The following is a 27,601-nucleotide window of genomic DNA, read 5'->3' on the forward strand; positions in this document are numbered from 1 at the left end:
ATGTATGTGTATGAATGTCTGTCTATACAGATGTATAAATACTGTTTTTGTTTAAATTATATGAGAAGAAACCAGTTTATATAATGTGTATAACAGCATTCATGTTGAATCCCATGTATCTGTCTGTTTTACCCTAATAAAATTATCTTTTATTTTTTTTACACACACACACACACACACACACACACACATATAGATAGACAGATAGATAGATTGTCTTTATATATGTACTTATGTAAGTTTAAAACTATGTGTATCATTGTAATAATCTGCATCTAAAATTTTGTGTCTATCTAAGCATATGATAATGTGTGTATATATATATATATATATATGTATGTGTGTGTATATATATACATATACCGGAGTAAACACATAAATGTGAAACAAGGTGGAAAAAAAGAGTACTCAAATACATGGTAGAGTAATATGCTTATTTTAAGCAGCAGAAAATTCAACAAAATCTGTTACTCTGAGTTTCTCGTTGCCGTTCATCAGACAGTTTTTGCTAGAATGGAACATATATATTAATCATCTATACTCTTACAAACGCTACACCTTTAAAAAGAAATGGACTTGTTTGATTGGCCTTTAGAAAAAACGGTCAATCTTCGAGCGATAAACAAAAAGGTCAAAAATATATGTATATATATATAAAAAAACTTATAAAAATTATAAAAATTATAAAATCCGAGAAAAAATTATAAAAATTATAAAATCCGAGGAAAAAACCGAGGACAAACAAGTCCATTCTTTTTAAGGTGTTGTTGTAAGAGTATAGATTGAATTAATGTATATATATATCTAGCAAAAACTGTCTGATGAACGGCAACGAGAAACTCAGATGTAACAGATTTGTTGAATTTCTGCTGCTTAATAAAGTATATATATATATGTATATATTATGTGTGTGTGTATATATACATATATGTATATATGTATGTGTGTGTGTATATATATATACATATATATGTGTGTGTGTATATATATATATATCTATGTATGTGTGTGTGTGTGTATATATTGTATGTTGTGTGTGTGTGTATATATGGTCTGTGTGTGTGTGTGTGTATATATATGTGTATGTGTGTGTGTGTATCTATATGTTTATGTGTTGTGTGTATATATATGTGTGTGTGTGTGTTGTATATATATGTATGTGTGTGTGTGGTGTATATATTGTATGTGTGTGTGTGTATTATTATGTTGTGTGTGTGTGTGTGTATATATGTTAATTGTGTGTGTTGTGTATATATATACATGTATATTGCATGTGGGTGTGTGTATATATATGTATGTTTTGTGTGGTGTATATATGTATGTTTGTGTGTGTGTATATATATGTATGTTTGTGTGTGTGTATATATATGTATATATGTGTGTATATATATATATTGTGTATGTGTATATATATATAATATACATACATACATACATATATGCAACATTCTGTTGTGTCTGGAGGGGGAGTCATTTTCTTTTTGTGCTTTATAATGTAACACACTCACCGGTAAAATTTCCACTTATTTCTTATTTTTATTTTCCTAAAATTTTCATGGTGTTTTATATGTATTTATATATATATATATATACATACATACACATCTGTGTGCATGTATATGTGTATGGGTATGTTTGTGTGTGTATGAGGTGTATGTATGTACATTGATATATGTGCGTATGCGTATACATGCCTACTGCTTCAATCTCTGTCTCCCTCCTTTCTATACAGCTGTCTTTTTTTATTCTCTTTCACAACTCCCTATATTACACCTGATTAATAACTAACTACGCAAAAATGCTTCAGCCAAATGTAAATTTTGCATTATTTTATTCTCTGTCTGAAGAATTTCTAATATCTGACATGTTTAACCAACATGTACAACTTTGTAATTCTTATAAGCAAATGAAACATGTAGAATGATGAATAAATATTACCAAAGAAACTTTCCAAATTCCTGTTTAAGCCAAGTAAAATCATCATCCATATATACGGGTTTGTCCTTTGCCAGTGCTGCATAAATGCACGCATACATGAAAGGCACCCAACACACTCTGTAAAGTGGTTGGCATTAGGATGGGCATCCAGCTGTAGAAACCCTGCCAAAACAGACCGTTTGGAATATGGCCTGCTCTCTGGGCTGGCCTACTCCTGTCAAACCATCCAACCCATGCCAGCATCGAAAATGGTTATATATATATCAGTGCCTACTTTGAATAAAATAGATTAATAGCAATATTTTCCTTTTATGGCAAAATATGCACCTAATTCAATAAAATTATGCAGGTTAGTCTGAATACTATGCATAAAATGCAAAATATTTTTATTGTTTTGTAGATTAAGTAGGCCTAATTCGCCCCTACTTTTCAATCTCAGTATTTATGATGCACATAGAACTGCTGTAGTATATGTGCTGCGTACACTCCTACAACACCTTTTTCTGTATGTGCTATCAAGGCAGAAGTAAATCTGCCTTCAACTTGGTCACGCGCCTGTGTTTCGCTTATTTTCTGTGTGTTTTACTATATAAAGGTCACCAACTACTTTCCCTGAGTAATTACTGAGAGCACATACCTGATACACACACACACACACACACATGCACATGTGACAAATTAGAGAAATAGAAAATGGAATTCACAAGTTTCTTTATTAATGACAAAGATTGTTTCAGCCCATGTTGCATCGGTTCCTCATGAATGAAATGCTGTACAACTGGTTGTGGCTCGTCCTTCAATGCAGATGTGTCTCATCAGGTGACTTTTCAAATTCAAAAGGTACCTTGCTCAATAAACTTTTGCTTGGTTCTATTCTAATGCATGTCATTATTTGCCTGTAGCTGTTTGCCTACAGTTTCCATGGCCTGGAAGGACATGCGATGGATATTCATTCATTGAATCTTTCCATGCTACTAAGGCTTTGAAGGGAGTCTTTTCCAGCAAATTCTTCAAGTCTGGATTCTCTTCTAGTTATTGTATTATGAGTACCCCCAACCCCCTCTCTTCTCAGCTTTTTTTTTTTTTCCTCCTGGCTATTCTTTTCCTCTTCTGCCTGTTTTTTTCTCTCCAGGCATCCCCTTCCTTCCCCTCATCTTGCTGGCTTCTTCTCCCTCATTCATATCTCCCTTTCTGGCCAGGCACCAATAACCCCTATCACTTGCCTCTCTCACTATCACATACCTTTCCCCTCGCTCTCCCTCTCCCTGCTCCTACGTTAGCTCTCTGGGCTACACTCTCTCTCTCTCTCTCTCTCTCTCACTCATTCCTACCATAATTCCCTTTCTGTCCTTGTTCTTACCACTATTTTCCCCTACCACCACCACTACTCTGATTATTACCACCAACATTACAATTACCACCACCTGTGCCACCATCTCCACCAACACCATTTCAACTATCAGCACCACACCACCACCACCAGTAAGCCTGCTGCCTGTGCTGACGTGTTCTTCACTGTATGGCTGTCACTGGTTCAACAACTCCATAGCTGTGATCTTCAACTTCATTTCTTTCAGAATATGGCCTTCACTGATTCACACACACACACCTCCATCAATCTCCTTCTCTCTCTCTCTCTCTCTCTCTCCCTCCCTCCCCCCTCTCCACATCATTTATAGCATGGCCACATGCTATTATTCAGAAATTTTAGCTGAATAAATCAACTCCATTACCTCTTTTTTTTTTCAAGTCTGGTATTTATTCTATCAGTTTCCTATGCTGAACTGCTAAGTTGCGGGAATGTGAACACACCAACAATGGTTGTGAAGCAATAGTGAGGGACAAACATGATGAGCTTCTTTCAGTTTCTGTCTATCACATCCACTCACGTGGTGGCTTTGTTAGGCCCAAGTCTACAGTAGAAGACACTTGCCTAAGGTGCCATGCAGTGGGACTGAACCCAGAACCATGTGGTTGAGAAACAAACTTTTTAGCAGACAACCATGCCTGTGCATATAAAATATATATGTATATATATATGTTAATAAAATAGAACATATGCATATATATAAACATATATGTACGTACCTACCTCTACATGTACATATACACGCATATATGTGTACAGGACACCAAAAAGACGTCGAACACATAGAGAGACGAAACACATAGACACAAACCAAGGAACAAGACAAGCAAAAAAAAGAGAGATACAGGACAATAAGCACAACGAAAAATCCCCTTCTTCAGTCGCTAAGGTTTCATCTACTAAACATTTCGAAGGATATATATATATATATATATATATATATACAGGGTGCAGTGAATAAACTGTCATCTAATTACGCAAAAATAACACTGACAGCTCATTTTAACAGATATATTTACCAAAATTACATAAAAATATCTTGAAATACTAAAGAGTAAATTTATTCAATAAAATCACCATTGGCTTCAACCACACCCTCCAGACGACTTTAGAATCTCCTGCAACTCTTCTGGGTGGTCTCCTTGTTTCAGTTGGTGAATATTACCATAATTCTTGTCTTTCAGCTCATCTTTGTTGTAACAAGAAGTTTTTTTGGTTTCTCGCTCAACTTCGCCCCACATACAATAATCAAGGGGGTTGCAGTCTGGGGAGTTTGGTGGCCAGATGTTTGGGGTCATATGGTCGTAGAAACTGTCTGACAGTCATGACTGGTTCATGATTGGTGCAGAGTTCTGTTGCCAGACTTTGGATCTTCCAGCAGCCACTCTCTTGACACAAGAAAGCACTACCTCCTCTGGGCACTTGATATAGACCTCCGTGTTGAGTTTGAGGCTGTGTGGGAAGATGAATGGAAGCACAACATCACTATCACTAGCGATCACTCCAAAACACCTGGATGTTTGATTTTTATCACTCTCAGATTGACACCCAAACACTCTGAAATGTTCACATTCAAGCTTCTGGCACAAATGCAAAGCAGTACAGTGTGTCATTTTCAAATTCCTGGCAGAGTGAATTGCGTCATGGGGCTGTTTTTCTCACAGACAATGCCCAACTGCCCCTTCTATACTGTGTAGTTGACAAAATCAAAAACAATGTACATGCACGAAATTAAAAATATAAAATGGTGACAATTTTACCCATCGCATCCTGGATATATATATATATAGTTAATCCAAACATGAAAACACAAAGAGAAAACACAACAACACGAGGACATGGAACAAGAAAAGTGTTATTGGACGCTCAGGAAAGGAAAGATCCAAGGAAGGGAAGACAGAAAAAAAATCATCAACGGTACACACGCGATCACATTTTGAATATATATATATATATATAAGCCATGTTGGGGTTTCAGTCAAAAGAAATTGGCCTCAGTATTTATCTTTAAATCTGGTACTTACTCTGTCAGTCTTTTTTTATGGAGGTGTAAACAAAGCAACATCGGTTGTCATTCAATGAAGGGGTGGGGAAAAGACACAGAGACACACACACACACACACACACATTCTGTGCTATGGGCTTCCACAGTTTCCTTTTTACCATATTCCCTCACAAGGCATCCGTGAGCCCATGACTTGTAGAAGACACTGGACCTGAAACCAAAGTGAGATTCTTAATCGCGCTGCTATGCCTGTCTACATAATGTGTGTGTTTGTGTGTATGCATGTATGTATATATATATATATATATATATATAGTTAATCCAAACAAGAAAGCACAAAAAAACACAACAACGCGAGGATGTAGAACAAATATATTTGACGCTCAGGAAAGAAGGAGGGTTTAACGTTTCGAGCGGAGCTCTTCGTCGGAAACATAGGAGAAGGGAAGACAGAGGGAAAAAAATCGCCAACGGTACGACCATAAATATGAAACGTGTGTTTGTGTGTGTCTGTGTTTGTACCCCCACAGTTGTTTTTATTTCCCCTGTAACTTAGCAATTTGGCAAAAGAGATCAATAGAATACGTACTAGGCTTACAAAGAATAAGCCCTGGGGTTGATCTGTTTGACTAAAGGCGGTGCTTTAGCATGGCCACAGTCAAATGACTGAAACAAATAAAAGAATATATATATGTATATATATTTATAAATTAGGATATCTACGAGATACCACCATGCTGAAAATAGCAGCCATGGACTGACTCTAAAACCACCTTATGTTTTCATATAGCAACATGGAGAAAAGACAAAGAGACAAGATGAAATTAGTAAAAAATTACTTTACTAGTTTCATCTTGTCTCTGTTTTTTCTCCATGTTGCTATATGAAAACTTGTGATTTTAGAGTCAGTTCATGGCTGCTATTTTCAGCATGGTGGTATCTCGTAGATACCCTAATTTATAAATTTAATAATTATTACCTTTGAAGGTTATTTTTCTCATGCTGACCACTTGATAAGTTCGTTATTTTATTTTAGATTAATGATCTTATCCATATATATAGGTATGTGTGTATGTATATGCATGTGTGTGTGTGTGTGTATGTATGTGTGATAATTTAGAAAATTGATAGATATGAAATAGCCATTTTCAATGGTGGAACTTGAAGATAAAGCTATAAACTAACACCATATAGATTATTGGTTTGACTCCACCACCAACCTTTGATGAAATAAAATTAAAGGCAACCATCCAACAGCTATTACCTCCTTCAAATTTCAGCATTAAAAATGATTCATACACACACACACACACACACCACACACACACACACACACACACACACATATATATATATATATATATATATATATATATGATATCTAAGCTTTTTGTTATTTTCCATTGTTTATGTTAAGTGCGTGGAATATATTATTTCTTTCTTTCTTTGTGAATGTGTGTGTGCGAATTATTGTCTGTTGTGTGTCAAGTGTTGTGTGTGAATGTTACTTTTTATGTGGTGGTGATCATGGGCAGAAGCATGGCGAAATGGTTCAGAAGTTTGCTTTTTCAATCATGAGCTCTTTGAGCAAAGTCATCAGCCACCCAAGCCACCATGTCACATTGAGTCTGCCTGAGAATTTACATTAGCAACCCAAATGTCTGTGGATTGCTCAAACACTACAACAGTTACCGACATTAACCCTTTGGCATTCAGATTGCTCTCGTCAAATGCAGTGCTTATTTTTTCATGTTATTTTAAAATTAATCATAGTCAAAACTATGGAAAAGGTTGCAAGACGCAACAAAAATTTTAGGACAATAAAAATAAGAAAAAAGTGGAAATTTTACCGGTGAGTGTGTTATATTATAAGGTACAAAAAGAAAATGACTCTCCCCAGGCACAACGGAATAATCATGAATTATTTTGTAGCTTTGAGATTTCAGTGACGTGACTATTTTTAGAATGAGGTGTGAGAGGCCGGATCTTATTGGTTTGAACACAAAACAGTATTTGGGTTGGATGTGGCAAGTTTAAGTACCAAAGAGCTAATAACCCTGCAAGATCACATATCATCATCATCATAATCATCGTTATGATCATGTGCAATTGTTTCTCTGTGTTACTTTCTATGTTAATTACTGATGTGCACATCATGTATTTCTGTGTGTGTTTGTCACCATTTGTGTATAATTATGCGAATCAATAAAATGTTGTTTTGATTCAGTTCTGCTCTGACCTGGCAGATCTCTAGTGAAAAGGGTTTCCAGCTATGACCACCCCTTCTCTTTGTAAATCAGAGATTATGTTGTCCAATCTTTTCTTCTTTCTTAAAGAATATAGGGCAAGTATCATTGGAGGGTGATTTAGCTGCTAATTTTAGCTGTTCAAGTAATTCTCCCACAATAAAATGGATGCAATGCAGTAGGTTGGTTAGGAAAATGCAGGTGAATAGGGATTTGTAGAGAGATGAAAGGATTGAGTGGTGGGGATGTTATAGCAAAAAGGGACCAGGGTTAATGAGGATGCACTTGAACAGGGGTTTATAAACTACTCCAGAGAATAAGTGTCTTTAATTCAATTATTGGTTAACCCTTTCGTTACTGTATTTTGAGATGCTCTGTGTTTCTTTCAATTACTTTAAATATAACAAAGAATTCAGTAAAATAACTTAGTTATCATTAAGCTAGTGTTAGGAACATGAATTGTGACTAAGGTTTTTGGTGGAAGATTTTAATTCAGATCATTTGAAAACAAGACCTACAGAGTCAGAGCTGGTTTCAGCCAGGTTGGTATCAAAAGGGTTAATTTTATTAAAATATTTATTAATCCTTTGATTTTCGCTTACTGTCTTCAGGGTTCAGTAAATAAAGTACCAGCCATGTATTAGGGTTGATGTGCTGTTACACAATCCAATGACAAGTACCTGTAAGGAGAAAAAAGTGATATCATCATCATTCGTCATTCAAAGTCTATGCTTGCACGGGTTGGACTGTTTGACAAGCGCTGGCAAGCCGGGGAGCTGTTCCAGGGGTTTCATTGTCTGCTTTTGCATGGTTCCTATGGCTAGATACCCTTCCTAATGGCAACCACTTCACATAGTGGCATCAACACTGGTGCTTTCTGCATAGCACCAGCAGGGTTGCCAAGTCACTTGCAAGATGAAGGCCTCTCAGCTGGGAGATGGAATGGAACCAAAGGAAGTGGTGTGTGCCACATGAGAGGTTAGAGTGTAATAGAGAGACAGAGCTAGGTGGTTTACTGTAGAGGAGATACTTGGCTACCCCAAGAGGAAAATAAAGAAGAAGGGGAGAGAAAGTAAGCGGGGATGAGAGAGAGAAATAGATGGTGTTGGGGACACATTGGGACCTACCCTTATGGAACAGTGGGTGGGGGTGAGTATAAGTAGTACAGAGGGGATAGAGGTGAATGTTCCATGAGAGTGAGAGGGGAGGTGTTTAGAGATGAGGAAGAGGTGACTGTAGTAAGTGATGGCAAAAGAAATTGGAGTGGGTAGGAGGTGGGGTAGGGTAGATATGTGAAGGCATGGAGAGTGTGTGGGTAGGTATGTGAGGCAGAGTGGAGGGGACCTGCAGCAGATGGTGGTCATGGGTTATGGGTAGTTTTGAAAGAGGACAGATTATGTGTGTGTGTGAGAGAGGGTGCATGGCCATAAAGGACGTTGTTTATATGTAGGGATGGCCATCATTTTACTTAGCTTGCTGTGTCTTCTGAAGCACAGAAAATCACCAGAAGTCTTGTTCCCTTGTTATCTTCTCTGTGGGGCTCAACATCTAAACAGCCTTTCTCACACCTTCCTGGGCCTGCCTCTTCCACAATTAGAGATTGGGGCTGATTTATTCTGGCAGTGCCAAACCCCTTGTCCAATGAGTCCACAACTGCATCAGCTCATGCATATCTTGTTTTGGGAGTGCCAGCTCAGACTGTCTGGCCATGTGGCTTGGTTTTCTGAATCCCTACTTACTGTGTTTTCCCCATTGAGGATCCAGCTGGGTTGACAGCTCGTGTTGGTCAGCCAGATGAGGAGGTATCTTGTGCAGGTGGGGACTGACTGGGACTCTGCTTGACAGGTCATCCAGGAAGACCTGAGAATATACTAACAAATGGTGAAGCAACGTACTACAATGGTGCACGCCCCCCCCCCAACACCTCATCTCACCTGACTGCTTTAAACAGCTGTCCTCATCCATATGTGTCACATGACCACAACAATGCACTGGTCTCTTTTGGACACTACATCTAATGCCTTTTACAACCAATTTTTCTCTTACTTTGTCATACATGCACACTGACATTGTACATCCAGTGGATTGTTCCACCTTCATTTCTTTCAAGCCATTGCATGTCCCCTGCAATCGCAGCCCATGTGTTTCACTGCCATGTTGCATAGTTATCCATACACAGGCATCATGCAGTCTCTAAGGTCTTTCTTTCATATTGGAAGGTTTTTTGATCTTATGTCATGATGGTCAGTAGCAGTAAACCTGTTGTAGAAAATCATGAAAGCAAGCCTTTCTTCTCATCTGTTTAATGTAGTTCATTATCTTCTTTAGTAATTTTCTGCTGTTTTAAGCTCATTTGATGATTGTCAGGATTTCCCATATTCAGCAGTTCAGGTTGTATTGATCCATGCTGTTAGATCCGTTTCATTTATAACTGTGCAAAGTGCTCAGATTTTATATATTTATGTATCACAAATCTAGTCAAGGGCTTTTGGTATATTGTCCATGAATCAAGTGATCATAGGTTGAGAAGTGAAAACAATATATAGCAGCCTATAAATTGGTGTATTAGTAATTCAGAAAATAGTAAATATTCAGGATAGAAGCAGAAACTTTTGAAAATATTTTGGGCCTTCATTAGCCTGAAAAATTCTGTCCATGTTGAGCTGGAAGTTTTTTTCAAAAGAAACCGTTTTGTTGACCTGTAACCTTCGGTCAACAAAATCATTGTAAGTAAAATTTGGTTGTTGGAAATAATGTGTTTGAGGGGGTGGGTGTTTGTATGTGTGTGGGTGGGTGCACATACATGTGTAAAATCTTAGCATTTTCCCATGGCTGACACTGCTTTCAGCTTTTCTCTATTGGTGTTCTCAATGTTCCCATTTTTCATGGCTGTTACTTCCTTTCTTTCAGATGAATTTTTTGCTTACAAAAATGAAAGCAGAATCTCTCACCTCATACCTTGTTTAAAATAAAATACTGGATCCTGGAGTTTTCTGTCTACTATTTGCATAAAGATGGGTTGGATTTTGGCTATTAAAGTTTTGATCATAAGTTCACTGTATTAGTGTCGACCTGGGGGTCTAACCACCAACAATAACCATCACATATTTCTCTGTGGGTGTAATCGTATTAATCAATAGACTTCAAGTTTATGATGTGAATAAACAGTTACAAGTAAATCAGTGAATAGTTGAGAGAAAAAAATCATCTTTATTGTAAACCTTATTATAAATCATCTTTATAATAAACCTTTTAAATAAGTATCAGCTGAGTTTGACTTCTAAAACCTGACAGCTTTTATAAAGAGGAAGCTGTCACTTTGCCAGATCCTCGTTATTTATAGCTCCCTGATCTAACTCTTCAGCTCTCCCCCCCCCCCGCCTTTGTCTTCCCCAAGGACATACTGCATTCTTCTAATATGGTGTTTGTTGCTGTTACTACAGCAAGGTCAGTCAGTCAGTTGTTGGTTTACCCTGCTGGTGCCCATTTGAAGTGACAGACTAATGTAAACACATTCGCCTAGACACAGGGACATAGGTAGCTAGGTAAGATAGCCAGGTAGGAATATAAAGAGGTAGGGACACAGGAATTGGATGTGCACAACATCTAATAATTTGGATTCTTTTAGCTATATCTTTACTGTTTTGAACAAGGCATGGGCGGCACACCAGCCCCCCCCCCCTCATAAATGGCTGTGTGTGTGTGTGTGTGCACATCGAATTTGTTATGTGGGATTAAGACTGAGAAATATAAAAGAGACTTGCCAGTAATACACACACAAACACACACGTACATAACTGCATGCATGGCTGTGTGATAAGAAGCTTGCTTCCCAACCACAAGCTTCCTTGTTCAGTCTCACTGCATGGCACCTTGGGCGAGTGTCTTCTACTATAGCCTCAGACTGACCAAAGCCATGTGAATGGATTTGGTAGACGGAAACTGAAAGAAGCCTGCCATTTGTGTGTCTGGGTTTATGTCCCTGTAACTTAGCAGTTTGCCAAAAGTGACTGATAGAATAAGTTCCAGGCTTGAATGAGAAAATAAGTGCTGGGGTTGATTCATGTGACTAGAAATTCTTGAAGGCAGTGCTCCAGCATGACCACAGTCTGAAGACTGAAACAAGTAAAAGAATAAAAGAAAGACAAAAAGATATATTTATATAGTAAGGTGGATGGATGGATAGTTAAACACACACACACACACACACACACACACACACACACACACACACACACGCATGTGCTCACACATTCTGCTAGACAAACAACCAAGCAGTCTTGAAAGGGAGTATCACATTAAGAAATAGAAAGAGAGAGAGAGATGGCTGTATGTGGTGAGGTCTTCTACTCTCTCCTCTCCTCTCTCTGTCGCTCTCTCTCCTCCCCTCCCCCTCCCTCCACGTGTCATGAATTCATACCCACTTTCAAAGTTGGTGTGGGTTGGACAGGTTGTCATGATCTGAGTCAGTTTTTATTTCTGAATCACTCTCCTCACATCCCTTAATGTTCAGAGATACCTGTGTGCGTGTGTGTGTCCACGCGTTTATAAAATAATTGCCATGGGAAAAGGGGTCTAATAACTAATCAAGCCATTTGCTGGTCATTCCAGATTGATGAGGAGGGTTGAGTCGGATGTTCTGTTTAAATTTCTAAGGTTCATACTTGTAGGTAAAAAGTAGGGGCAAAGAGAGAAATCAAAAGGTGGCACTAGGGAAGGGGGATAAGATATATGTCTACCTGCCTATCCACCTACCTATATACCTGTCTCCATGCTTATTTATCCTGCTGTCTACACAGTTACCTGTCTACACCCCATCTATCTATCCATCATCCCTTCTGTTCACTTTCTTTCTGCTTATGTATGTTAGTTTTTTTTCTTTTAATCCGGAGGGAAAGTCATGCCCATCACCTATGACAGGATCTTCCACACAAGTGGGAGGAATCTCCTCTGCCAGGCTTGTCAACCTGACTTCACAATTTTGTCCCATGTCTTCCTTGTTGCCCCCTCTAAAAGCATATCGTTAACATCTATAGGTGCAGGCATGGCTGCGTGGTAAGTTATTTGCTTCCCAACCTCATGGTTCTGGGTTCAGTCTTACTGTGTGGAAACTTGGGCAAGTGTCTTCTGCTACAGTTTTGAACTAATTAAAGCCTTGTTGGTTAATTTTTGTTGATAGAAACTGAAAGAAATTCATTGTGTGTGTGCGTGTGTTTGTCCCCCACCACTGTTTGACAGCTGGTGTTGGTGTGTTTACATCCCCATAACTTAGTGGTTCAGCAAAAGAGAACAATACAATAATTACCAGACTCTAAAAATAAAGTACAGGGGTCGACCATTTTGACTAAAATTCTTCAAGGTTGTACTCCAGCATGTCTCTGCCCCACTCCTATTTTCCTTACATTCCCCCAAACTGAGACTTGCCATTGCCCACACTTCTATGTTCACCCTTCAATGCTCTCATATCTGTCCTCATCTCTCCTATCTGTCACTCCTTTCACACCCTTGCAAACATATCTATCCAATTAGCCATCCTCGATTCTCTACCCTTATTCTCCCTCTATCCACCCTCTGGTACCATGAGGATATACCCTGATATTCAAATTCTGTTATCCTTTCTCCCTTCTTTGCTGAGGTGCCATTCTCTTTTCCCTAATTTAACCTCTCTTTACATGGCACAAAGCTACCTCCCATAATATTGCACTCTCACTCTGTCAAGGGGTTTTGTCTTGTGAATCACTTGGTGACTCCATTAGTTGTGATGTCGTGAGAAAAGCACGCAATATGCTCTGCAAAATGATTGGCTTTAAGGAGAGCATCTGGCTGTAGACATTAGAGGTTTGTCAGATTGTGTCAACTCATCCAACCCCTGCCAGTATGAGATATGGATGTTAAATGATGATGATGGTTATATAATAAATATGTGCAAGGGTGCCGAGCTGGCAGAAACGTTAGCACGCCGGGCGAAATGCTTAGCGGTATTTCGTCTGTCATTACGTTCTGAGTTCAAATTCTGCCGAGGTCGACTTTGCCTTTCATCCTTTCGGGGTCGATAAATTATGTACCAGTTTCACACTGGGGTCGATGTAATCGACTTAATCCCTTTGTCTGTCCTTGTTTGTCCCCTCTATGTTTAGCCCCTTGTGGGTAGTAAAGAAATATATAATGAATATGTGCATGTACAGATAACTTTAGGGATAGAACGATTGATTGATTGTCATCACCAACGTTGTCATCATCAACCACAATCTCCTCTTATTTTCCAGATGCCATCGCAGGTGATGAAAATATTCGAGTGACGACATCTTTGAAAAGTAAAAAAGGTTCGAACTGATCTTGTTTGTTTCCATTCCTCACTGCACACACACACACACACACACACACACATTCATTCACACTGACTTGTACACTGTGTGACACCTACACATATATATCAGGCAGTGCTCTGGCACATACATATACACATTCATAAAGTTACACATGACAATGGAGCACACACACGCATACATACTACATGTAAACTGTTAGGTATCTACACAAGCACACATTGACACAATGTAACACACACACATACACACACCACACGCATACTCTCTGCAGCACCTACAAAATAGCAGTTACATCTATAAATTTATGTGCACACACACACACACACACACATTCTCATGTGCACCCACCACTTGCATGAATATGCACACACTGATGAGGCTGTAGTGACATATAACATGTTGTACAATGTTTGTTGCAGGTTGGGTGTGGACCAAAAATCCTGTCCCACATGACAATTGGGTCATTGAAGTGACCTTCCGGGTCACAGGCCGAGGAAGGGTTGGAGCTGATGGCTTGGTAAATCCTTTTCTATTGTTCTCCCTTTCTATGTTCTTCTCTCTATTTACACATCTCTGTCATTCTCTCTCTCTCTCTCTTTTCATTTTCTCTTTTACATCATTATTTCTACCTCATATTACAGTTATTAAGATGTTGCTTTCTTGCTCAAGGTGTCAGTTCAAATCCATCAATTATATTTGGTTGTGTTTCCTATCAGATCATCATATTCTGTATTACCTACTTGTGAAGAGATTTCTTATCTGCTTAATTATGTATTGCAGCCAGCACTATCACATACACACACACACACACATACATGCACACACATACACATACATGCACACACATACACATACATGCACACATGCACACGACTAATATCATTTTGTCTTCTGACTGTCAGGCCATCTGGTACACACTGGATAAAGCAGTTGAAGGTCCTGTTTTTGGTAATATGGACAAATGGAATGGAATGGGACTTTTCTTTGACTCATTTGACAATGATGGGCAGGTAAGTTTTACAGTTCATGTTAGATTGTTTTCTTTTGGAATTAGAGACAGTCTTTTTACTAGAAATTCCCTCTAACTTCATTATTCTACAAAACTATTATTATTATTATTATTATTATTATTATTGAGTGAGAGAGCAGTACATGCCATCAAAGTGACACTGGGGTAAAATATACAAAGTCCAGTATACCCATCATGACTACCCGTCTGATAAGGGTACACAAGGCACATGCATCACAACCATATGTGCGCGACATGGTGATCTCATATCAAGATAAACAGCACATAACCTTGCAGGTGGAGCCCAGTTAGGAATTTTCGTCTGGTCGAATAACCCATTCCGCTCAAAAGGTCCCTGAATAAGGATTGATTAAGGATGTTGAACAAAACACCCTTATTTCCAGAGGTGAATTGTTCAAACCCCAAATTATTATTATTATTATTATTATTATTTGATTTGATCAGAGGAATAAAGTGGTGCCATGACCTTTTCCGGGGCCTCCAAGACTGTGAAAGGAAGCAAGTTACCATCATACTGGTGACCTAGCTCAAATCCTTGTTGCAAAGTGACTCGTCTTGAGTCTTACAATGCCAGGTGATGACTCTACCAGTCAAGAAGGAAAACAGTTTGCCTGATGACACTCACACAACTGTTTCTGTCTCATAAGGCTGTGGTTGATCCAAAGGCTTATGCAGAAAACACATTTCTTTTTCATCATGATTTCTGGTGTCTGGATGCCCAACCACTGTAGCACATACACACACAATCATCATCACCATCACCACCACCACCACCATGATCATCATCATCACCACCACCATCATCATCACCACCACCACCACCATCATCATCACCACCACCACCATCATCACCACCACCATCATCATCACCATCATCATCATCATCAACATCATCAGTCCTTCAGTTTACTTTTGCTTTCATGTTGCTCCTGCTTGTCTCTTATTTTCTACAATCCTAACTACAACACTAGTCCACCATCATGTCACTTTCTTATTTCTTTATTGCCCACAGGGGGCCAAACATAGAAGGGACAAACAAGGACAGACAAATGAATTAAGACGGTTACATTGACTCCAGTGTGTAACTAGTACTTAATTTATCGACCCCGAAAGGATGAAAGGCAAAGTCGACCTCGGCAGAATTTGAACTTAGAACGCAGCGGCAGACGATATACCGCAAAGCATTTCGCCCAGCATGCTAACGTTTCTGCCAGCTCCCCACCGCCTATCACTTTCTGTCAAACTGTTGGCCTTCAGCTGGTGGCTCTGCATAATAAACCTCCTATTTTTCCCCTATAAGTTTCTCTCTCCTTTTCCCTCTTGTTAAAAGATTCCTTTAGCACTTTTCTGGATCGCTGACTCTTCAATCACTCTTAAAACTCCCACATCTTCCTTCCCCAAACTCTCTCAAACCCCTTATTCCATCAAATGTTATTTTGAATTCAGTAATCACTAACTTCTAGGGGCTGCTGTACATTCTTCAGCAAGGTAACATTTAGCACTGACAGCCAGTCTGTCTGTCCCAGTTTATAGGGGAATTGAAGTTTGCTTGGCTTTTGTACTTGCCTAAATGCTTGGTTTTCGGGTATCTGGCTGCTTGCCAGATAAATGATAGTGAGTGAGTGTGTTTGTAATCACCATCATCATCTATTAATGTCTACTAAGGGTCATGGGTTGTAGAGGTCAACAAGATCCAACTAGCTAGAGGACTTCACCATTCTCCAATGCCTGCTTTGGTGTGGTTCCTGGAGCTGGGTTCTCTTCCTAATGTTAACCACTTTACAGAGGTAATATGACAGATACTCATAGTTTATAACTATGATAAATATTACAAAGGATAAGAATCAATGGAAAAGAATATTATGCCCTATCCATAAAAATGGTACCAGAGAAGATGCTGGAATCTATTGACCTTTCTCCTGTCCCTCCCTCTAGTTGTATTTTCTGTCTCTCCTATTCTTTCTGCAAAGTGTCCTGATATTAAAGGAGTTCACTGCTAAAGGCTCTGGACAGTGTCCAAGTCTCATGACTATAGAGCTGAATCATCTTACAAACAATAACTCTGAGCACCGTTTCAAACTCCACCTGTCTGATACCCATGGACATGTTTACAAAGTTAGAAAATAGCACAGCTCCCATGACTTTCGGAAACATTTTTTTCATGCTAAGAGTTGCTGAAGCATGGAACAAACTGCCGGCATCAGTTGTTAGTTGTCGGAGCACTGCATCCATCAAAACTTCCATGCTTCCTGAGATTCGCCAACACTACACCTGATTTTCTCTCCTCCATACACACGCAAACATGTATCTGACTCATACACTGTTCGCTTCCCAGACATTTGTACATTACTGCATTATGCTTTATATGCACTTTTGACAAATTGTGGTGCACCTGAGCACTGTATACAATAATTTCATTATTATTATTATTATAGGAAGGAGCAGAGAGCTAAAGATCTGAGTCCTTCTGCACAGATATTGGCAGCACCAAACATCCTTGTCCAATATATCTACAACTACACCAGTTCATCCAGGTTATTTTAGGACTTCAGACTCACAGCTGTTGCTACGAATCCTGCCAACGACTCTACTCAGAAACTAGGATAGATCCTGTTTCTTGTGTGATTCGGGAGTACCAGCTCACATTGTTTGGCCATGTTTGCTCAATTTTCCAAATTGGACCCTGTTTACTGTGTCCTCTTCACTGAGGATCTGGCTGGGTTGACTGCTTGAGTTGATTGACCACATGCTACATGGTCATAGCAGATGAGAAGGTATCTTGTGGAGACGGGAACTGACTGGGACCCTGCTCAAGGATTCATTCAGGAGGGCTACACAGACATACATATACTGACAACAATGGATACCCCTCAACCCCAATCTGACCATATTTTTTTCACATAGTGGGGGTTTTTGTTTCTCTCATTTTTCTTATTTATTAACTTATTGTTTCTGTGACACCCATTGCTCTTATTTTAATTTTAATTAATTTCTACTTTGCTTATAGTCTATTTTAATCACAGACGAGATCTGTCTTATTCTGGACATTATTTACAATGAATGGATATGTGTCCTCATCTTGTTTGTTGTTACCACAACGGTTCGGCTGATTCACTCTCCAGCCTTCATCGGGTGTCTGGGTTGAATTTTGAACCCAACCCTGGGTTCTCATTCTAAAGATATTTTTTGTTGATATTGTTATTATTATTATCATTATCATTATTTATTTAAGGCATTGCCTGGAATTGAACTCAAAATCTTGGCGTTAGCCTGTGCTCTTAACCATTATGCTATATGCTTGTGGCCATAACAACAAGATGAAGACACATATCCATCAAATGTAAATAATATACAAGATTCCTCATTTCTAAAATATAGAACTGTCTTATTCTGTCTGTTTTTATACCTGTTCCTACAATTTTTACTATCCAATGTATATTTCTAATCTTTATTCCACTCACTAGTATTTATATACATTTCTCTTAGTTTAAAAAATAGTTGCCCAATTAGCTTCAAATGTTTATTTGATGAGCTGGTAATTATAAATACTCATAAATTATTGCATTGTTCTCAATACTCATGGATCTCTGACAAACAGTGATGCGAAACTCTGAGTAACAGTGGAAGTTTTCTCTTAACAGTATCTAGTTTAGGGAATCACTATGTGGTCTCTTGACCTGCTAGAAATAGGACTCAAATCATCTTTGAATTACACCCTGTAGTCTTTCAGAAAGGGAAGATGCATTGAATAACGTAATCCTAGAGACTGTGTCTGTAAAATGATTGGGTGATCATAGTGAAAAGATTTATAAGTATTTGAGGTAGTTTATTCGGAAGAGCTTGAGACTGGAGATTTGAGTCTCCATATTTTGGCTTCTTGTAGTTCTGTGTATTTTTTCTTGATGTTCTCCACATTCTTTTTTTTTTTTTGTGAAATGTGATTTAGGGAAATATGGGATATATTTTGTATAGTTGTTTTTGGTGAATTTGACTTCTCTACACGATCCTTTCATAGATGTCTGAAAATACCAGCATTCAGTGAAACTGAACCTTAAATCCCATGCAATTAATTAATTATACCCAAAATGGAGTAAAGATTATTTGCCAACATAACATGGCAGTCCTGGTTTAGGTAAATGTTGCTGTAATTTAGCTCCAGGAGACATCGTCTCCAGCTGGCTATACGACACAATCTGTGTCCTTATATTTTCAAACAAGGGAATCCATCACCCGCCACTCAGCTCAAAACAATATCTGTGAGTACCAGATTTTTGCAGAGTTTTGATTCCCTTGTTTGAAAATATAAGGACACAGATCGTGTTGTATAACCAGCTGGAGATGATGTCTCTTGGGGCTAAATTTCAGCAACATTCGTCCTAAACCAGGACTGCCATGTTATGTTGGCAAACAACCTTTACTCCAAAGTACTGTTGCTGAATATCTCATGTTGTGAGATTTGAAAATAGTAATTTTCTACACCCAAAATGTTTAAAACACTTACAATTCCATATTTTCAAATTTTTCTCTGGAATACATTAAATATAAATCATTGAAGATTCTAGAAATAATCCATTTTTTTTTGTCTTTTGTTTTATAGTGTAGGAGGAGGGTGCAGGTTTTATTTAACTTTTAAATTACTGTGTGCTTATTTCCACTTTCTCTTTTTTGTCTTTTTTCATCAGCGAAATAATCCCTACATTCTTGTAATGCTAAACAATGGTACGAGGGAGTATGACCACATGAAGTAAGTCCCAACTTATTCTTTTTTTGAGTGTGATCTTTACATTGTTTTTACTTTCACTTTTCTCTACTGGCTTGGATTGGGTATCACCACAGACTAAATCCATTCATATTCAGTTATCCGAAAATTTTATTCGTAATTCTCCAAAGATTTTCTTCTGAAGATTAGTAACTAAAAAAAAACAGTTTTATTTCCTGTTTCACTGCGCATGATCAACAGTATTCGAGATACTAGGTACTCAGTACACGTCTTCCATTAACACAGAGTCGTATCTTCATCAAAGCGACAATGTGAAGAATAGCATGTCTGACACAGCCCAACAGGACTCACAATGCAGGAATCTTTGTAGAAGCGTCAACCTAAGCACATATTTGCAACCATCAATGGTGACATATAGAACTTGTTATGCTTATAAACATGGCTTTAAATGGATTGGCCGACCAGAACAACTCAGCACGTAAGAAATATGCATCAGTTCTGATGTTTCAATTAACACAGACTAAAATTTGGAATTTGGACTAGGAAAGATGGTCTACCATAACATATAAGTAATTCTATTTTTGGTATGTTTATTTGATGAGCTGGTAATTATAAATACTCATTAATTATTGCATTGTTCTCAGTACTCGTGGATCTCTGACAAACAGGAAAGGTATCATGGTAAGATACCTTTCTTGTTGCCAACTATTTTGTAAAGTGTCCAGAGAATTGTAACGTCGTACAAACACCAGGCATTTTTGTGTCCTCAGTAAGAATAAAGACTCCTCTGCATCTTATGCTGATTCTTTTCCTTTGTTCACCGGTGCCAGAGAATGAGAGAGAAGAAATTGGTGAAAATGAACCGGAATGATAGAAGAGAGAGAGAGGAGAATAAAGGAAGAGAGCAATCAACTGTGATATGATGCTCGTTAATGAGGGAACTCAATAGAATCAGCATAAAAGGTGTGATTGGTTAAAAGACAATGATAACAGGGAGATGAGAGTGATAGAAGAGGGAGTAATGGATGTGAGAGGTTGATAGGAGAAATAGTGTTAGTGAGAGTTATAGTGATGAGTAGCAATGAAGGTACTTAATGGCAAAAGAAGGGGAAATAGTTAGGTATGAACACAAGCTTAGCTAGATGGAGGAGAATAGAGGTGTGGTGCATAGGTTGAGGTGGAAGTGTTCAAGAGCTTGGAGGCCTTTGGTGTTGAGGGATGATAGTGTAAAGAGAGGGAATATCCAGGGTGAAAATGAGGCAGGAGGGGGTCGAGGGAAAAGGAGAAGATAAAGTGGTGGAGAGCATGGTTGGTGTCCAGAAGGTCTTGGTGGGGGAGGAGAAGATAAAGTGGTTGAAGAGCAGGCAAATATCAGTGACATCTCTGGACATGTTTTGGTCTGAACATATTCTCTCAGCAGCTTCAACATTCTTGCTAGATTAGTGATCAAATTATCATCATCATCATTGTTCAACGTCCGTTTTCCATGCTGTCATTGGTTGGACGATTTGACTGAGGTCTGGAAAGCCAGTGGCTGCACCAGGCTCCAATCTGATCTGGTATGCCCTTCCTAACGCCAACCACTCTGAGAGTGTAGTGGGTGCTTTTTACGTGCCAGCGGCACAGGAGCTAGTCAGGCGGGCCTGGCATCAATCACGTTTGGATAGTGCTTTTTACATGCCACCGGCACAAGAGCCAGTCAGCAGGTACTGGCATCGGCCACAATCGGTTGGTGCTTTTTACATGCCACCGGCATGGGAGCTTTATCTTCTCCTCCCCAACCCCATCTGGACACCAACCATACTCTCCACCTCTTTATCTTCACTAGTAATAATTGCATAGGCATCAATCATTATCAATAATTATCATGACTGATGGAAATGATGAGTTTCATAATTCTTTTTTTCTCTGCAAAGTATTGATCATCATCATCATCATAACCTATAACAGTAATGTAGGTTGATTAATAACTCTTTCTCTCTCTCCCTACAGTGATGGACACGACCAACAACTGGGTGGATGTCTTAGAGATTTCCGCAACAAACCTTTTCCGCTAAAGGCCAGAGTGGAATATTATAAAAACTCACTCACAGTAAGTATTTCACAGATGCTAGTGAAGTAGTGTATGTATGAGGACAAATGTATGTGTTTGTGGTTATGGGCTTCTGTCTGTTTGGCGTGTGTGTGTGTGTGTGTGTATGTTTCTCTGCATCTGGCCTTGTGCACGTGTGTGTACTTAACATTGCACAAGGGTCTGAAAACTGAGGACTTGTGTCAGGAAAATCCGATTAGCCTTTGTCAAGGGGAATAAGACTTGCATTACCAGAGCAGACGGCGCGAGTCAAGGGAAGGAATACCTGTTAACTATATTGTTCAAGGGAGGTAAGCCTTGATGGCAAGAAAGTCAAGTTAAATAAGAATTGTGTCATACACACACACACACACACACACACACACGTGTATGCGCAAATACATGTTGCTTGTACTAAAAAGACCTACGCACAAGAAAATGCATCCTGAACCAAATAGAAAACGGACGTTAAACGATGATGATAATGCTTAAAGAAATATATGCACGTATAAACACCAGATAACCACTGTTTCATGTCATTTGTATATGAGATTGATACAAGTATATACCTAAGGCGGCGAGCTGGCAGAAACGTTAGCACGCCGGGCGAAATGCGTAGCCGTATTTCGTCTGCCGTTGTGTTCTGAGTTCAAATTCCGCCGAGGTTGACTTTGCCTTTCATCCTTTCGGGGTCGATAAATTAAGTACCAGTTACGCACTGGGGGTCGATATAATCGACTTAATCCGTTTGTCTGTCCTTGTTTGTCCTCTCTGTGTTTGGCCCCTTGTGGGTTGTCAAGAAATAGGTTTGTGGTATTTGTCAGTGGTTTATTGCTGTGGTATAATGTTATCTTCTAGTGCTATGTATACAGGACATGATTTAATACACTGTTAGCAAACAGAAGTTCCTTCTGTTTAACCCTTTCGCATTCAGATTATTTTGTCAAATGTAATACTTATTCCCATTGTTTTAAATTAATCCTGCATTGTCTCATCACTTGAAGATTTTGATTATATGATTGTTTGTTTTCATTACGACATTGCAAGGTAGGTATAAGAGGCTGTATCTTGCTTGTTTGAACATAGAACAAGTAGAATTTGGAGCTGGGGCCACTCTCCTGTTCTAAGTGTTTGCTGTCACTGATATCCGCAAATAATTGTTGTTGTCACACTACGGCAGAAATTGAATTCACCTCAATAGACGTCATTGATTGGTTGAAATTGCCGAAATGCAAGAAATTAAACCACAAATAGCTTACAAACTACAGAATTTTCTCAAGAAAGCCAAGAGAAAAAGATGTTTTATGTAACACATTCTACCAGTATACGAAGTTTAAAATTTTTAGTTACAAAAAAATTATTTTAAAAATCTGCCGGTCAAAGTGAAAAGATCCAATTTACACAGCTGTCAACACGTGTCTGTTGTTATTTAATGTCTCTACTTGATAGGGACCCCACTCCCGCCTTCACCCTATTTCCTCTTCTTCTAATGTCAATTGTGTTTCATTAACTACAGGTGTTTATTCACAATGGGATGTCCAGTAACCAGAATGAATACGAACTGTGTCTGCGTGCAGAGGGCATCCACCTTCCTAAGAATGGATTCTTTGGGGTGACGGCTGCAACAGGCGGATTGGCAGGTGATGTTACAGTCTACTCTGTTATCTTAACTATGTAATGTGTTGTGCTTAGTTTTTGTGTGTTTAAATGATATTTCTGGTTGTGTGCGTTGTGTGTCTTCTTGTCTAAATCTGTGTATTTGTGTGGAGGTAATGTATCTGGTTTGGCATGTGGTTCTGTATGCAACACTCGTTTGCAGATGTAATGTTGTGTGTGTGTGTGTGTGTGTGTGTGTGCATTCGGTTTAGTGTGCATGTCTGTCAGTTATGTGTTATGTTTTACTTAGGTGTGTATATATATATATGAATACATATTTTAGTCCGTATTAATGTGCATAACGTAATACAAATATCGTGTGTGTGTGTGTTTGTGTAGTCAGTCCATTCAAAGACAACTATTGTCATTAATGAAGGTCTTCTATTTAATAATTTCTTCAGATGACCACGATGTAATGGCGTTCTTGACTCATTCCATGCATGCTCCAGCTGACCAGGTATGTCACACACATTTCCGTTCTAATCTAAACCTTTTACATTATTTTGTCACAAACCATAGACGAACCAATTGTGTTTCAACAATGACTGCACCATTTTGTTAGATTTAGCAGAGACGAGGGCCAAACAATTGAGATCTCTTGGTCGTGTGATGAGAAGAGAGGGCCTGGAGAATTTAGTGATGACAGGAAAGATTAAAGGGAAAAGAAGCAGAGGAAGGAGAAGGATGATGTGGATGTCAAGCTTGATGAACTGGTTGGAAGAAGAGAGACATTGACCATCAGGAAGTGGAACTGTTACGGAAAACAAAGAACAGAGAATTATGACAGGACATGACTGTCTATGCCCTACATTCTGGACAGGGCGCCTAAAGAAAGAAATAACCATAGATTGCTTCTTTTTGCCACTCTCCTCTTCCATATGTATCACTTGGCTATACTTACAAAGTCTTCTCTCTTGCACATCTGATGCCTGTTATGCCCAGTTTTTCTCTCAACACATTTGATCTATCTCCTACTGGTATTCATAATAGGGAAACATGGTGAATAATTATTGGTGTATGTGTGTGTGTGTAAGCAATGTACTCTGATTTGTGGTAGGAAGGAAGTCTTATGGAAATAGGAATTAGGGTAGGCTTTACAAACCTGGGCCTCAAGATTGAAATAACAACACTGTTAGTACCTATGCACAGATTTTATCCCTTTTAGTCCATTCTAGCTTGGAAAATTGAATATTATGATAATGAGGATTGTAACCAGCATCATGTTATACAAAGTAAGAACATGTTGGAAAAATAAAGGATGAAGACCACTCAACTACAAAATATTTATAACTTAGACAATCAACATAAAATTGATGTAATGGGGTGGGGAGTGGCAAGTATCTTTGCACAATTTGGTGAAATGAATTTTGTTGTGGCCATGTGAAGAAGATATTTCCTTATTAGTCCTTCCAATAATGTTCCTAAATCCATTAGTCTGACATCTTAAGGTAATCACAATCTCATTTTATAAATTAAACTATTGCAACGATGTGTTATCCAAACATTCTTCAACAAATTGTGAATAAGTGCAGGAGTGGCTGTGTGGTAAGAAGCTTGCTTCCCAACCACATGGTTGTGGGTTCAGTCCCATTGCATGGCACCTTGGGCAAGTGTCTTCTACTATAGCCTTGGGCTGACTATAGCCTTGTGAGTGGACTCGGTAGATGGAAACTGAAAGAAGCCCATCGTATATATATATATATATATATATATATGTATATGAATGTTTGTTTGTGTGTCTGTGTTTGTCCCTCCACCATTGCTTGACAACTGATGGTGGCATGTCTATGTCCCCATAACTTAGCGTTTCGGTAAAAGAGACTGATAGAATAAGTACTAGGCTTACAAAGAATAAGTCTTGTAGTTGATTTGTTCAACTAAAGGCAGTGCTCCAGGATGGCCGCAGTCAAATGACTGAAACAAATAAAAGAATATACATATGTATTTGTGTGTCTGTGTTTGTCCTCCCCCCAACATTGTTTGACAACCGATGTTGGTGTATTTATGTCCCGGTAACTTAGCACTTCAGCAAAAGAGACCGATAGAATAAGTACAAGGCTTACAAAGAATAAGTCCTGGGGTCGATTTGTTTGGCTAGAAGTGGTGCTCCAGCATGGCTGCAGTCAAAATGACTGAAACAAATAAAAGTCTCTTGACAATAATCTTGTAACTGATTTCAACACTAGATTTAGAATACTATAATAGTAAATCATAAATTTTTAATGATATATTTTTAGCCTGTGATGTATCTGTGCACTTAATTTAGGTTTGTATTTTGCTTTTCTTTTTTTTGCAAGTTTCCTTAGTTTTTCTTCTCAGCTCAATGAGTATTTGGCCGTCATTTATCTTGTTTCAGATGGACACAGGCACAAAAGTGTCAGAAGACGAGAAAAAGAAACTTGATGAAGAATTCAAAGAGTATTACAAGAAACTTGAACAAGCCAAAGAAGAGTGAGTATTGTTGAGGGCAGCAGTAAGACTGCAGATGTTGTTGGTCAAGCTCAGCCTTGATTGTGCCAAATTCTGACCAAAGATACTCCATTCTGATATCTTTGACTACTTTGACTATAGTGCCCAATGTGTCATTCCTGTTTCAAAGCAGTGGGTGTGATTTTAAGGAATATACTGCTGTTTTTAGCTAGTCAAGTAAGCATGTAAAAGGTAGAGCAGCCTTCATTGAACTATTGTTCAATGTATCTTTCTTGAAGATAACAGGATGTCATTTTAAAAGATATTTAGCTGCTATTTCCACCAACTCAAGCAATTGATCAGATCATCAGTGGTTCTTGATTAGGGTCCACATAATATTTTTCTTATTAAAGCTTACAATAAATTGGTTATAGATATTTCCACAATGCACAAAATATTTCAACAATTCTCTTTTATAGAATTCCTGATAATATAATAAGAGGATTTTTTAAACATTGAATGATTATGAGGGTCCTTGAGAGCAAAATGGGAATGAAAGGGGTCCATGGATCAAAAAAATGGTTGAGAAACACTGGGTTAGAGACTCTATTTTGTGTGTATCCGATGTTAAGCCCCAGGTCTTCATTTATTTAGCTGACCTAAGACATACCATCCATGACTACCAGGTCTCTTTTCTCCAGATGTAGTAGCATCCAGGGCTTTATCAGAAAATGTGTCCTTCCTTTTTAAAGACACTAATGTGTAATTTGAAGGACATTTGACTACTGTTTCTAGTAGGCTGATGTGAATGTGTGTGATTATTTCGCTGTGGTGCTTTACTTTTCCAAAGATTTAATATTTTTACTTTTAGATTCATCCACCACATGAATTAATCTTTCAGTTCCTACATGTGATGTTATATTGTTAATGTAGGTTGTTGCATTGTGGCTTTCATCATTTCACCTGCATGCATTCATGACCATCCCATCTACTCATGGATTATAACAAAACTAACTTATCCAGTATAGCTTTCTATATTTAGGAAAGTAGTGTGGAGTTTGAATATTTGGCTGCTATTTTTAGCTTGTCAACTGACTACATAAAGGATTCATTATTGGCTTGTGGATGTATTTGTTGTTATTCAATCAGTCATGATTGAACATGGCACTCCAACCATAGCCATCCCATTCTTCAGATAGATTATCTCAGGCTAGATTAATATGCTTTGTTCCCCCTTTTTTCATTAAAGACAGTAGAGGATGATAGGAGGGAAGTTTGAATGCTATTTCTAGCAGGTCCAGCAATAGTTTAGTGGCTCCTTTGTTACTGTTCCAATCAGCAGTATAGAGTTCACTTCTGGATATTTCTAAAATATATTTCAAGCTCCACCCCTCTTTTCACCACCCACTGCATACCCTCTCCTTGCAATCTCCCATTCTCCTTTCTCGTCTCTGAACCACCTGCTCACCCTGTCCAATCCATTCTACCATTTATATTCAACATCCACCTCACACGATACAGCATCTGCCCCACACAACAACATCCACCCCACACGACACAGCATCTGCCCCATGCGACACAACATCCACCCCACATGACAACATCCACCCCACACGACAACATCCACCCCACACGACAACATCCACCCCACACGACAACATCCACCCCACACGACAACATCCACCCCACACGACAACATCCACCCCATACACAGCATCAGCCCAACGTGACACAACATTCACCCCACATGACACAGCATCCACCCCATGCAACATAACCTCCACCCCACACACTGCCATAAATTTACATCTCTCTCTCTTTTCTTGTT

The 27,601-nt window shown here is 38.6% G+C and overlaps 1 protein-coding gene across 1 annotated transcript in view; it reads left to right on the forward strand.

Moving 5' to 3' along the window:
- LOC115218808 (protein ERGIC-53) overlaps positions 1 to 27,601 on the forward strand; it is a 69,162-nt gene that overhangs the window by 27,176 nt on the left and 14,385 nt on the right. Inside the window, exons 2-9 of the mRNA XM_029788746.2 lie at positions 13,825 to 13,881; positions 14,307 to 14,404; positions 14,790 to 14,897; positions 19,600 to 19,661; positions 21,630 to 21,729; positions 23,225 to 23,348; positions 23,766 to 23,821; positions 25,721 to 25,815. Of these exons, the coding sequence (XP_029644606.1) occupies positions 13,825 to 13,881; positions 14,307 to 14,404; positions 14,790 to 14,897; positions 19,600 to 19,661; positions 21,630 to 21,729; positions 23,225 to 23,348; positions 23,766 to 23,821; positions 25,721 to 25,815 (700 nt within the window). The remainder of the gene's footprint in view (positions 1 to 13,824; positions 13,882 to 14,306; positions 14,405 to 14,789; positions 14,898 to 19,599; positions 19,662 to 21,629; positions 21,730 to 23,224; positions 23,349 to 23,765; positions 23,822 to 25,720; positions 25,816 to 27,601) is intronic.

The sequence above is a fragment of the Octopus sinensis genome, linkage group LG14 (genome assembly GCF_006345805.1).
Source record: "Octopus sinensis linkage group LG14, ASM634580v1, whole genome shotgun sequence".
Lineage (NCBI taxonomy): Eukaryota > Metazoa > Mollusca > Cephalopoda > Octopoda > Octopodidae > Octopus > Octopus sinensis.